The 13965-nt window shown below is 34.3% G+C and overlaps 3 protein-coding genes across 3 annotated transcripts; all 3 read left to right on the top strand.

The window, feature by feature from the left end:
* The first annotated feature begins 1612 nt into the window (after window positions 1-1612).
* On the top strand, window positions 1613-6800 carry Tsp_06422 (deoxyribonuclease II family protein). The gene is made up of 11 exons (XM_003378466.1): window positions 1613-1737; window positions 1991-2211; window positions 2264-2434; window positions 2719-2922; window positions 3405-3631; window positions 3690-3771; window positions 5234-5431; window positions 5484-5651; window positions 5934-6137; window positions 6414-6640; window positions 6699-6800. Exons 1-11 carry the CDS (start codon window positions 1613-1615, stop codon window positions 6798-6800), a joined length of 1929 nt encoding a protein of 642 aa, XP_003378514.1.
* Window positions 6801-8207: 1407 nt separating this feature from the next.
* Tsp_06423 (UDP-3-O-[3-hydroxymyristoyl] glucosamine N-acyltransferase) lies at window positions 8208-8546 on the top strand. Its single transcript, XM_003378465.1, has one exon. It carries the CDS (start codon window positions 8208-8210, stop codon window positions 8544-8546), a length of 339 nt encoding a protein of 112 aa, XP_003378513.1.
* Window positions 8547-9635: 1089 nt separating this feature from the next.
* Window positions 9636-13918, top strand: Tsp_06424 (WD domain, G-beta repeat-containing domain protein). Its single transcript, XM_003378464.1, has 5 exons — window positions 9636-9796; window positions 10117-12426; window positions 13251-13474; window positions 13529-13687; window positions 13764-13918. The coding sequence occupies exons 1-5, from the start codon at window positions 9636-9638 to the stop codon at window positions 13916-13918; spliced, it is 3009 nt and encodes a 1002-aa protein (XP_003378512.1).
* The last annotated feature ends 47 nt before the right edge of the window (window positions 13919-13965 follow it).

The following is a 13965-nucleotide window of genomic DNA, read 5'->3' as shown; positions in this document are numbered from 1 at the left end:
TTAAATTTGCGTGCAAGAAGGCGTAAAACTTTATTTATACAGGACTTTAAGTAAACTTGTGAACTAATTTATGTTTTATCATTGTAATTAAATATAAGTAAAACCTAATAAATCATTATGGAAAGAATTTTTGCTTTTATATATAGTTTCGAAAAGAGCCCCTTGCTGCCAGGGAGGATTGCTTACGAGACTACTAAAGAGCTTTGCTTTGCAAGTGTCTTGGGGAAAGTCCCTGGGCTAAAAGCTTGAAATAAGCACCCGTAAGAAGGTCAGCTGCACTGGCGTCCGGTTAATTCACTGTGACGATTGGAGTACTGGATCAGTGCAGTCATAGCCGTAACATAGGAATGCAATCTATGAAACAAAACAGGGCTTATTCCTCTGACAGCAAAATGTTTTGATCTTTTAATTGAATCCATTAACTGACAAGTGAACAAATCAAAAAATGAAGTTTAACACGCCTTGCGTTTGTATCTCAAAGCTGTTGTTTCCTACTGAATCATGAAAATGTATTTCAAGCAATGCATTTGCATAAAAACAATAAAGATATGTCAACTGTGCCGTTTGTTGTGCAAAAGAACATTAGAAACAGATTTTTTGATAAAATAATGTTCTTCCAATTTAATTTTGTTGTTCATAAAATAAATATTATCTTTTTTGTCTGATTTTTTTTCATTTGCAGCATTGTGTTATGCATTTTTACAAAAGATACATTCCGCTTCAGTAATCGATAATAGAACCGTTTTACGTGGAACGGCGTTAGGTTAAGGAAATTCTCCATACACAACTCTATTCTCTGATAGCATTGTTGTTATCATTCAAACAGTTTGAAACGTAGCATTTAAAATTTTACAATAGAAAAGTAAAAGTTTCAGAATGTTATTATGCAAATAATGTCATTTCATTTTTATTGGCACACAGTGTCATTTTACTAATTATCATACAACACCCTTAGTCAACATCCGGCAACAAATACAATTTTAAAATAAAAACCGACAGAAAATAATGGAACTTGACAAAGAATGAGCAAATAATGTTTTTTGATGTAAAATTTATTAATCAATATATCAATTAATTCATCGATATTAAAAATATTAAATAAATAATATTAAAAAATACATCCATTTTAGCAATTGTAAATAAACTATAATGCTTTGTCATAAACAAGAATAAGGGATTCAAAGTAAAATAAGAACTAAAAATTTAAGATGGTTTTTCATAGATATTCTAGGAAGAAAAACATGCAATAAATTTAATATTGCTTGTTTTTACAAAATAACACATTTCTAGCTTGTCTCAAATCAGTGTAGTTTTTGTTTTGAGCACTGAATAAATATGCATACTTAAAACATTTATATTTTTAACTCATTATTGATGAAACAGCATAGCAATACCAATGTTTTCAGTTTTGTTGTTTCGTACTCACAACTCGCTGAAATTGAATTTGCGTTTGTGATTTTAAAATTAAAATATTAGATTAATTAATTAGATCATGTTTATTAGTGTAGATTATACAGCTGTATGCTTCTATTTGTCTAACTGTTCCTGTGTGATGCTAAATTTTAATGACATACATTACATAACATATAAACTATAAATTACCAGTGAAACAATGGCAGCAGTTATAAATTATTTTATGGAATTAAAGTGGATATTCATTTTTTTGCTCATTCTGCCAAATCCAGCAACAGCTACATCTCAGTGCCAAACACATGATGGAAATGGAAACGTTGATTGGTATCATTCTTATTGGTTGTTCTTATTATTTTTATAAGTTGTTTGGCTATAATTACATTACACGACTATTTTTTATTACAATTAAGATAAAACATCTAGACCACAAAAAATCTATTAATATTTTTGAGAAGCTGTGCTAACATGGCATATCATAATTGTTGTACATTTTATATCCATAATTCACATTTATATTAATATCGCCGACATGAGTAATTTAAAATTATTACATATCATTTACATGGAATTTTTACAGGGCTATTTTATATAAAGCAGCAGGTCAGAATAATGGAAAAATCATAACTGCAGCAAGTGCAAATTGGCAACAGTCACCAACAGTAATTACCGGAGCTGGAGGAAATTCTTTCGGCAAAGCTCTTGAGCATGTAGCGGTAGTTGACCAAAGTGCTAAATTTGTAGCTTACAATAATAAACCACCAAATGCGGTAGGAGTTCAAACAAATTCAAACAGTAAAGGTATGTACATAAATAATATGCAACACAAGGAATATGCCATAAGCTGTTTCAGGCATTCTAATAATGGATCCTAATCCTGCTACTGATTCTGCTGCTTGGATTATACACACAGTACCGGGGTTTCCAAAAGCATTGCAAGCTTATGCATTTCCTGCAGAAGAAATTGCAAAAGGACATTTATTTGTTTGTCTTACAATAAAAGAAGAGCAGTTGGACGTAATAGGTGAGCAATATATGAAGCATATAAGAAATATATTTAAATATGATAACTATCTTTTGAGAATAAACAATTTATTTGTCACATATTAGTTATATGAAACACTTCATTCTATAATGTTAATAAATAAAATTATTATTAACAAAGTTTCAAATTGGTGAAACTGTGTATTTATAAATTTGATTGCTAATTGTTTTCAAAAAGAACAGCATAAAAGTAAAATAACCACTCGTTTATCACAAATGTCATTGTAAATGTAATGAATATATTTTAATTAATAATACTTTCAGCACATGCATTACGAATTGTGAGACCTCTTGTATATCATCATGACATTCCTGCAACGGAAGTTAATTCAAGGCCTAATTTGAAAAATTTGCTCAATGGTGATTCCACTGTCTTACCTCCTTTGACGATAAGCAATGACATAAAAACAGCTGCAAGTCCAGGAATAAAAGCTACAGTTTTTAGTAAAGGTGAAAAATCTGGATACGGTAAGAACTTTTTTGATGATTTAAAAGTTCGTTATTGCAAAGCTGTTACAAAAAACTAGAGTGGCTTCAATTCAGTGTGTTTTCCAGTCTAAATTTGAAAATTTCCGCTTTACGATACAAATAAGTATTGAAAATAAATCAATAAAATTTTTATTTCACTAGTGAATGATTTGCCTTAGTAATGTAGTTCGTAAAAGCTAAGAAACCAAAGTGCAAAACATACTGTATGGAAAATATATTGTAAAGTAACTGCAATGTTAAAGATGTTTCATATCAAAATTGATATGAATTAACTATGATAAATCATGCTGTTGTTCATTCTAATTTTGCTACTACATCGCATGTTTATAGAAGTACAGTTATGAATATGAAAACTTGCCATAAACAAGCAATTTGTGCATTTTAACTGATGAAGGAGTGCAAATGCAAAAAGAAAAAACATATGATAAATCTGATGAACTTATATTAAAGTTGAATTTTAGAGATGTTCAAAAAAGTTCTTTCAAGGAAATTGAAGAAAGATCTAAAAGTATGGACAACGAGAGATACTAAATTGAAAGGCGATTGCAGAATTTTGGGAAGAAATATTAAATTAATCACATCTCCCATATCGGTATCGGGTGATGCAAGCACCTTTGAAAATGACGTTTCACAATGGGCAGTCACGGAACCTGGAAATATTTTCTGTGCTATTGACAAACCATATCATGTAAATGTATTTTCGTAAATACTTAATTTTTAAAATATAACTCACTATTACTTTTCAGAGAAGTCAAAGAAAAGATCCTGCATTAGCGGTGTGCATCGATGATGCTACTATATTTGCTAGATTTAATGACTTTGTTACCGGTACTGATGCTTGCAATTAAATGAAACCAAATTTAAATTATGGTAAAAAAATGATATGAGATTTTTATTTTTAATTTTCTTTCAAATTTGAAAACTGAAAGCATAGGTTTCATGATTAACTGTCTCAATGATAGCAGCAAACTTTTATAATAAAAATAATAGTTAAGACCAGAGTTTTTTCGAAAATACTTTCCACTGCTACTGGTACTGAAAATTCATTAATTGAATGAATGAAGCATTTTCAGCTTAATTAAATGAAGTACAGCAGTATGAAAAGCATGCTTGCAGCGAGAGAATAAAAAAGAATTGTAACGTAAAGATTTATGAAATTTAAACTAAAAATGCGCATATTAATTTTATATAAAGCTTCATTCATGAAATTTTGGTTCGTAATAATCAACTAAAATCTACTCTTCTATTTGTATTTTGCAGAAAATATTGCTGTGTAATTTTACGAATGGGAATTTTTGATATTGTTCCACCATACAATTATTAAAATTTTTTGAAAAGTAAAAATAATAAAACATGACAAATAATAAACAAATAATGGGTTTTTCTGATATAAAATTTATTAATTATAAATACATCAATTTTAAATAAGCTATAATACTTTGTCATAAACCAGAATAAGGGGTTAAACGTAAAATAAAAGCTGAAATTTTAAGGTAATTATTTCTTCAAAGATATTCTAAGAAGAGCAACATGTAATAAATTTAATATTGCATGTTATTACAAAATAACACATTTCCAGTTTGTCTCAAATCAGTGCACTTTTTGTTTTGAGCACTGAATAAATATGCATACTGAAAACACACATCTTTAACTCTTTACTGATGAAACATTATAATAAGGCCAATGTTATCATTTTGTTGTCACTTACTCAGCTGCTCGGCTAAAATTGAATTTGCGACTGTGATTTCAAAATTAAAATATTAGATTAATTAGATCATGTTTATTAGTGTAGATTATACAGCTGTATGCTACCATCTGCGTAACTGCTCGTGTGTTATGTTAAATTCTAATGACATACATTACATAACATATAAACTATAAATTACCAGTGAAGTAATAACAGCAGTTATAAATTATTTTATGGAATCAAAGTGGATATTCATTTTTTTGCTCATTTTGCCAAATCCAGCAACAGCTACATCTCAATGCCAAACACATAATGGAAATGGAAATGTTGATTGGTACCATTCATATTAGTTGCTGTTATTATTTTTAAAGTTGCTTGGCTATAATTACATTACACCACTATTTTTTATTACAATTAAGATAAAACATCTGGACCATAAAAAATCTATAATATTTTGGAGAAACTGTGTAACATGGCATATCATAATTGCTGTACATTTTACATCCATAATTAACATTTACATTAATACCGCCGACATAATTTAAAATCATTACATACCATTTACATGGAATTTCTATAGGGCTATTTTATATAAAGCAGCAGGTAAGAATGATGGAAGAATTATAACTTCAGCAAGTGTAGCTTGGCAACAGTCACCTGCACAAATTACCGTAAATAATGGACATTCTTTTGGCAAAGCTCTTGAACATGTAGCGGCAGTTGACCAAAGTGCTAAATTTGTAGCTTACAATAATAAGCCACCAAACGCGGTAGGAGTTCAAACAAATTCAAACAGTAAAGGTATGTACATAAATAATATGCAACAACAAGGATTTACCATAAGCTGTTACAGGTATTCTAATAATGGATCCCCGTGCTGATGATTCTGCTGCTTGGATTATACACACAGTACCAGGATTTCCAAAAGCATTGCAAGCTTATGCATTTCCTGCAGAAGAAATTGCAAAAGGACATTTATTTGTTTGTCTTACAATAAAAGAAGAGCAGCTGGACGTAATAGGTGAGCAATATATGAAGCATATATAAAATATATTTAAATATGATAACTATCTTTTGAGAATAAACAATTTATTTGACACATATTAGTTATATAAAACATTTTATTCTATAATATTAATACATAAATTTATCAAACAAAGTTTCAAATTGGTGAAACTGTGTATTTATAAATTTGATTGCTAATTGTTTTCAAAAAGAACAGCATAAAAGTAAAATAACCACTCGTTTATCACAAATGTCATTGTAAATGTAATGAATATATTTTAATTAATAATACTTTCAGCACATGCATTACGAATTGTGAGACCTCTTGTATATCATCATGACATTCCTGCAACGGAAGTTAATTCAAGGCCTAATTTGAAAAATTTGCTCAATGGTGATTCCAGTGTCTTACCTCCTTTGACGATAAGCAAGGGCATAAAAACAGCTGCAAGTCCAGGAATAAAAGCTACAGTTTTTAGTAAAGGTGAAAAATCTGGATACGGTAAGAACTTTTTTGATGATTTAAAACTTCATTATTGCAAAGTAGTAACGAAAAGCTAGAGTGGCTTCAAATAAATATGTTTTCGTGCCTAAATTTGCAAATCATGCTGTTGTTCTCTCTCATTTTGTTGTCCCATTGCAAATGTGAAAACTAGCCATAAATAAGCAGTTTGTGCATTTTAACTGATGAAGGAATGCAAATGCAGCAAATAATCAAATGAAAATCCAAAAAAACATATGATAAATTTGATGAACTTATATTAAAGTTGAGTTTTAGAGATGTTCAAAAGAGTTCTTTCAAGGAAATTGAAGAAAGATCTGAAAGTGTGGACAACAAGAGATACTAAATTGAAAAGTGATTGCAGAATTTTGGGAAGAAATATTAAATTAATCACGTCTCCCATATCGGTATCGGGTGATGCAAGCACCCTTGAAAATGACGTGTCGCAATGGGCAGTCACTGAACCTGGAAATATTTTCTGTGCTATTGACAAACCATATCATGTAAATGTATTTTCGTAAATACTTAATTTTTAAAATATAACTCAATATTACTTTTCAGAGAAGTCAAAGAAAAGAACCTGCATTAGCGGTGTGCATCGATGATGCTACTATATTTGCTAGATTTAATGACTTTGTTACCGGTACTGATGCTTGCAATTAAATGAAACCAAATTTAAATTATGGTAAAAAAATGATATGAGATTTTTATTTTTAATTTTCTTTCAAATTTGAAAACTGAAAGCATAGGTTTCATGATTAACTGTCTCAATGATAGCAGCAAACTTTTATAATAAAAATAATAGTTAAGACCAGAGATTTTTCGAAAATACTTTCCACTGCTACTGGTACTGAAAATTCATTAATTGAATGAATGAAGCATTTTTAGCTTAATTAAATGAAGTACAGCAGTATGAAAAGCATGCTTGCAGCGAGAGAATAAAAAAGAATTGTAACGTAAAGATTTATGAAATTTAAACTAAAAATGCGCATATTAATTTTATATAAAGCTTCATTCATGAAATTTTGGTTCGTAATAATCAACTAAAATCTACTCTTCTATTTGTATTTTGCAGAAAATATTGCTGTGTAATTTTACGAATGGGAATTTTTGATATTGTTCCACCATACAATCATTAAAATTTTTTGAAAAGTAAGAACCATACAAATAAATGCTGACTATATATGGTAAGTGCCAGGTGACAAATACCACCTTATTTTATTTAGACCCAGTTTAATCGACGGCGAATCTTGTATAAATACAAATTAAACTAGCAAGAAATATTTACATAACAATAAATTGTTTAGTTCTGATTGCATAATCAAGTAAACACAGGTGAAACGAATATCCAAATTTGAAACTGATTTTCATAAAGATTGGATATGGAATTTTATGTAAAACAGTTTCCCAAACCTTTTCAAGCTATCGTCCCCTTCAGAGGCATATGTTTTTCTAACGCCCCCCTAAAATACTGCCAAAAATGATGAATTTTTAAACAGACTATTTATTCAAATCGAGTAATCTTGGAAAAATAATCATATAGTGAGGAAATAATTAATGTGGTGGATGGGCTTGGTGCGTTGCGACTAATCTGTCTACATTGGGTTCAATGTTGGTAATAAACAGTCGTAAGTACTATGAGCGAAGAAGATGAAGAAAACAGATTGCAGAGTCATATCACATTAGACACAAAAAAATTAATCAATATTCTTAAAACAACTGCTGAACAAATATCAATATAAACGCAAAATATAAATATATTATGTTCAAGCGCCCCCTCCCCCAAGTGTCCCTTTACTTCCCACCGCCCCAAAGGGGGCGATATCGCCCACTTTGGGAATCACTGATTTAGAGAATCATGTTGATGCGCTAGACTTCTTTCACCTTGATCTCACATCTGCCCTATCTCTTAAATTTTGCATTGCTCTTCAATTTCTGCTGATCTGTGCAAGAATTCAAAGAAAGTCTCAACTAGACTCTTCTCATCTTTCTCCTCTAGTACTTTGTTTTTCCACTGTCATGGTACCGTTTCAGGTTGGAGTTGCTTACTGACGGTAAGAATGAAATCAGATGCATATTCGTTTTATAAGGCACATCAACCGATCCCCTCGAAAGATCTCACTTGACCAACAAGTTTATCGTGTAAGTCGTGCAATTTCCGATTTTCATTCAGTCTTATATCCAGCAGAGCTTGTACGTGATTCCGAGCGCTTCTCCAACAATTGCATTGCAATCGGTAACCATTCAATATACCACGATCCGGTTCACATGGCCAGAAATGTTATCAACCATTCGACATTGCTAATCTTCGATTTTCTAGTCAGAAGTAGCTGTACAAGGTTTGGCAAAAAATTCAATTCTACCTTAGACGGAATCGCCAGATTGAATCGATCAATACCAGTCTTATGATGAGTCTATTAATTAAACTTGGTTGATTACGCTGAAGTTCACCGTAAACAGTGAAGCAGTCTCTCCAGCGAAATGGCCAAACAAAATAACACGATGGATCTCTTTATTGGTCACAAGTGTAACTACAATACAAAATTCAAACACGTCTGTCTAATATTAGCATCTACTACTTATTCCCTAATCTACATTAGTCATAATTTACAGTACACTCTTATTGACAATCAAGTTTTACATGAGTTTATACTGTCGTTAACATTCAGAATCTTATTGGGATCTGCTAAATTCTATGAAACGCTTTTGTTGATAAGTAAGATTAAATTATGGCTTTACGTCACGAAGTAAGAATGGCTGAAAAATATTAAAAAATTGCACTGGGCAAATAATTTTGCTCTAAAAGAGCAAATCAAGAGTCATTCGCAATTGTTTGCTTCAGCTCATCTTTTGCCATCAATATTGCTGCAGATTCCAAAACAAACAGTAAGAACCTGAAAATCAGTAATTGACAAAATCAGTGAAAAATTTGTAAATCAGTGTGTGATTATCTGTTTTTTGTTAGTCGGTGTATTTAATATTTTTGCATGTGTTGTTGATTCGAGTGTTAGCTTTATACAATGTCAAATAAAATGTTTTCGTCTTTTGTCGAAAAAGTTTTCGTGGGTATTCATAAGAATTCAACTCAAATTCAATGACAAATTACTGTTATTGAAATTTTAATGTGACTGTTCTTGAAAATCATTAATATTTTTGTATAAAAAATAACATTTGGGTGTTTTTTTGTAAATTAATTTGTTTCTTTATTAAATTCATGTAAACTTTATAAAATTACTGAAAGATGAATTTTTCCTAAAAGCAATATAAAAAAGGAATATTTTATGTATGTATCGTTTGAGAAAAGAATAAATAAATGAATGGTGTTATTAATTTCTTTCATATTTATTTGTGATTTTAAGCTTCTCTTTAGTTGTTTGTTTGTGTTTGTTAATTGATTCGATAAGCTTTTGAAATGTCGAATGCGTAGATTTTTTGTTGAATAGATGTACAAAAATCTATGTACAAATAATACGGTGACATTGTATTTTATTTTAAGATATGAATACAACGACGCAGCATAGCCAAGAGTTCGAAATACAGCGACGTTTTGATCCGTTTTATTCAGGTGGAGCAACGGCGGTTTCTCCCGATGGACGCCTCATCTATTGTTCTTTTGGAAACGTCATTAACGTCCTCAACTGGGATACTGGCTCGGTGATGTATGTCATGATATTTAATTGAATTAATCAGTGATTTTTATGGTTTTGTTTTGGATTATTCATTTAACATATTTACCGTATATCAGGATAGATGCGTTTTTGTTGTGTACTTATTTCTTTGTGTCATTTCTATTGTCTTTTGAATTGTATTAATTTTGCGTTTGCTATTTTAATTTTGTCATAAAGGTTTTTTTTCTTAGCATATTGAGATTGATTTTTTACTTTGAAAGATTTATTTCGAAATGTAATCAACAAAAATAAAAATACAATTTCAAGAATTGTTTTGCATGGTTTGAATTTTATTTCTAAATTATTACAAGTTGTCGTCACATTGTTAGACAAACAATTGGCTCGAAAGAAGAAGAAGCGGCGATTGTGCAGTTTTCGTTGAGCTGCGATGGCGGAACACTGGCCGTGGCGTACGAGAATATGCTGTTGAAGTTGTGGAATTTGGCGGCCGATTTGAAGAAGTGTCCAAATGGGAAAATTGTGAAAATTGCCAGTCGCTCTTGTGTTCATTGCATGGCTTACGGTCGTCATCCGGATCTGGCACACATGTTGGTCATTGGCTATAGCGACGGTTCAGTGAAGGTGTGGGATACTGAATCACGTAGTTGTATAGGTGGGATGAAGTGTAAATTGGGTAGGATCACTAGTGTGGCTTTACTGCAACTTTCGGATCAGACTGCCAAGGTGGTGTTCGGCACAGACACGGGTGGAGTTTGCATGTGGAAATATATGGGCGACGACGAAAAGTCGAATTTCACCACATTGAGTTTTCATTCGGCTACGGTGACCACAATCATCGCCATGAATAATGATCAAGTGTTGACCGCCAGTCGGGATATGACCATCGTCATTTGGGAAGCCAGGGCCCATTTATTGCGCAGATCGTGTGCACTTTATGAACCAGTCGAATGTGCCATTTTAATAACGAACGATTTGTTAATTTTTGGTGGTGAAAGTGGTGCGGTGAGATTTGTGAACTTGAACAGCGGCTGCGTAGTGGACACCAATAAGCTTTTACTCAGGAGTAGAATTCAAGCGTTTCACCATTGCCGGACCAGCGGCCCTGGGACGGTTTGCTTCGCCGTTACCGAGGATCAGAACATCTACCAGCTGGAGTTGAACCACGATCAAAATTATTGTGTTCAGATCCGGCGACAAATTGCCGGTAACAACGGCGAAGTGCGGTGCGTTGCTTTTTTGAGCAATCGTCTGCTTTTGGTAGCAACCATTTCCAATCAGCTGCGTATGTACGACATCGAATCCGGTGATTGTCATCTTATCGATGGTCACAGTAAAACCATCTTGACCATTTCCACCAGTAGCTGGTCGACGGAGCTGTTCGTCACCGGTTCCGAAGACGGCACCGCCCGTCTGTGGAAACTGAAGCCGGATACTGGACAAGTCCAGTGCTTGTCAGTGTACAGCGGACACGTGAAGTCGGTAACTGCGGTACAGTTGTGCCACGAGAATGCTGCCGAATTTCCGTTCCTGATCACCGCCAGCCTGGACAGAACAGTGAAAATTTTCTCACTTAAGCGGAAGTTGTTGTTTTCAGATGGTTCCACCGCTAGACAGGAGCGAAGAGCAGTCGAAACGGCGAGCATGACGGTGGTCGCGCACAACAAGAGCGTTTGCTGTGTAGCGTTGTCAATGCGGAAGATGTTGCTAGCTACCGGCTCGTTTGACCAGACGGTGAAGCTGTGGCAAGTGGTACCTGGCGACAGGTGTGAATTGCAGGCAATTGGCCAGAGCGAACTGCACGGGCGTGGTGTGAGTGATGTGCAGTTTTCACCGACCGACCGTCTGCTGGCATCGGCCAGCGGCGACTGCTTGTTACGCTTGTTTTCAGTGGACGGCTCGCTCGTCTGCTTGCGCACGTTCCAAGGGCACGAAAGCCCTGTACTGAAGCTCGCTATCGACGGCCTGCGCTTGATCTCTGTTGACAGCCACGGCTTGCTGAAGCTCTGGTCGTTGCGCTCTGGTCTCTGCGAGAAAACCTACGACGCGCACGACGGTGCAGCTCAGGCGTTGGCCGTTGCCCCGCCTACCTCAGCTGCCGATGGCACCTCCAAGCCGACTGTCATAGCGACCGGCGGTGACGACTGTTCGACGCTCGTATGGCGTGATGTTACCGATGAACGCATGGAACAAGCCCAGCAACAGCGTGCGAAGACCCTGCGCCACGACCAGACGCTGGCGAATCTGCTCGAAAGTCAGCGGCTGTCCGAAGCCCTGCGGCTGGCGCTGCATCTCCGCCGGCCGGCGACCGTTCTGCGCGTTTTGAAGGAAATGAATCTTGGCGACCAGTTGCACAGTTGCCTAGCCGAGTTGCAAGCCGACCATTTGCAATCGTTGTTGCAATATTCGGCCGAGTGGAACACAAATAGTCGATACTGCCACTACGCGCAGTCGATCTTGCGCTTTGTGCTCACTCGCCACACCCCTGAGCAGATACTCAGCTGGCCCACGGTTGGACAGTTCTTGCTTGCCTGGATACCATACACCGAACGACATTTGCAACGGATTGACAGATACAAAGATCAACTGCCGCTGATTGATTTTCTCTTGCAATCAGCCAACGTGCTCCCAACTTTGTCACCCACCGATCAGTGTACATCAAAGTCAATGTCATCAATGTCGTCGTCATCATCATCATCGTCATCATCATCATCATCAGCATCATCATCATCAGCATCATCATCATCAGCATCATCATCATCAGCATCATCATCATCATCATCATCATCTTAGTTATTGAAAACAATAAAATTCACAATGCTCCACTGTTGCTCATGTTCTTTGTATCCTCATGGATATTTAACTTTTTACAACTACACTATCATACACGACGTAACTTATTTTCCTCTTTGTTTTAATTTTCAGATTTTATTTAATAACAAAATGATTCATTTCATTTAATAAAAAAAACAAAATTATTAATTATTAAAGCTTTATGTTTTCAACAGATATGATTAATATGTATTGATAAAACAACATTAAAAATATTATTGCACAATTTATTTGGGTAATCGGTACTGGCTGCTGTTTGACATTTCGGTCATGGTGCACTTTATGGAAATGTAGATTAAAATGGCACTGACTTTGACCTATTTTAAAATTGGCCCGTTCACTAAATAAAAATCCCTGGCAGTCGAAATTGTGTTGAACATTGAAATGGGAAATTGTAATTTCAACTGAAATCAGAATAAAAATAAAAGAAAACATGCTGTTATACGTTTTGTGATGAAAAAAGCATATCAATAAAATTAAACTGATGCAAAAGTTGACCTTCTCCATGAAAAGGAAAAAAAATAATAAAGAAATTGGAACTTGACATAGTGACACTGAACTTCAAATATTTGCAGGTTAAACGTGTCTAAAATACTAACCCATTTAATAAAATAATTTTGTATAAATTAAATTGGTGTGGATGCATTTTGGTAAGGCTTGGAAAATCAGATCCTCTCTCAGCTACAATGCATTATTATTGCCTGTACACCTCAGCACTGTTTCTCTTAGCTGCCTCTTCATCTGCCCAATATGCATCTCAACAGGCGATGTCAGCAGGACAGTCAGTACTATATTACAAACCCCGACCGTACTTTGAACCCAGTGAGAACGGTTACAAAATACAACCAGCACCGCCGGCGATCGGAGGTTACGGTCAAGGTATGAATGAGTGAATTTGAAAATGCAAATCCAATCAAGAACTAAACATTATAGCCTCAAAGCCCAGCTTCCCTGCTGCTCATTTGGGCGGATTTCCAATACCGTTGCAGCAACAACAAATTCAACATGACCAATTAGTCAGTCAAAACATTGCATCGGATGAATTTGGAAGGGGTCCAGAGAAGCCGTTAGTCTTCGTTCCTCCACAGCCTAGTAATCAATACATTATTATTAATATAATAACAATTATTTAAAATTTTCCATAATACCGCCTTTTTTTCTAATTTAGTTGTACCATATTCCAATAGCATTGTCGAAGAACCTTCAATACCAGTTGTTCCAGGTTCATATGGAGGTGTTCCATCTCCAGCATATGGTTTATCGACAGCAGTACCATTACTTGCACCGTATAAAAATTTGAAGATGCAAAAAGCAACAAATTAGACATATTAATTAATCTAGTCAGCTTATCTCCTACTTCACGCATGAAA

Source organism: Trichinella spiralis (assembly GCF_000181795.1).
Source record: "Trichinella spiralis strain ISS 195 chromosome Unknown Scfld4, whole genome shotgun sequence".
Classification (NCBI taxonomy): domain Eukaryota; kingdom Metazoa; phylum Nematoda; class Enoplea; order Trichinellida; family Trichinellidae; genus Trichinella; species Trichinella spiralis.
This window is presented reverse-complemented; position numbering and strand designations above follow the sequence as displayed.

Bases quoted from the DNA above. Each gene is read 5' to 3' on its own strand.
- Tsp_06422 (XM_003378466.1), top strand. From the start codon at position 1,613: ATGGCAGCAGTTATAAATTATTTTATGGAATTAAAGTGGATATTCATT. The intron at 1,738-1,990 runs GTATCATTCTTA...GAATTTTTACAG, and splicing joins GGAAATGGAAACGTTGATTG to GGCTATTTTATATAAAGCAG. The intron at 2,212-2,263 runs GTATGTACATAA...AAGCTGTTTCAG, and splicing joins AACAAATTCAAACAGTAAAG to GCATTCTAATAATGGATCCT.
- Tsp_06424 (XM_003378464.1), top strand. From the start codon at position 9,636: ATGAATACAACGACGCAGCATAGCCAAGAGTTCGAAATACAGCGACGT. The intron at 9,797-10,116 runs GTATGTCATGAT...AATTATTACAAG, and splicing joins TGGGATACTGGCTCGGTGAT to TTGTCGTCACATTGTTAGAC. The intron at 13,475-13,528 runs GTATGAATGAGT...TAAACATTATAG, and splicing joins GATCGGAGGTTACGGTCAAG to CCTCAAAGCCCAGCTTCCCT.
- Tsp_06423 (XM_003378465.1), top strand. From the start codon at position 8,208: ATGCATATTCGTTTTATAAGGCACATCAACCGATCCCCTCGAAAGATC.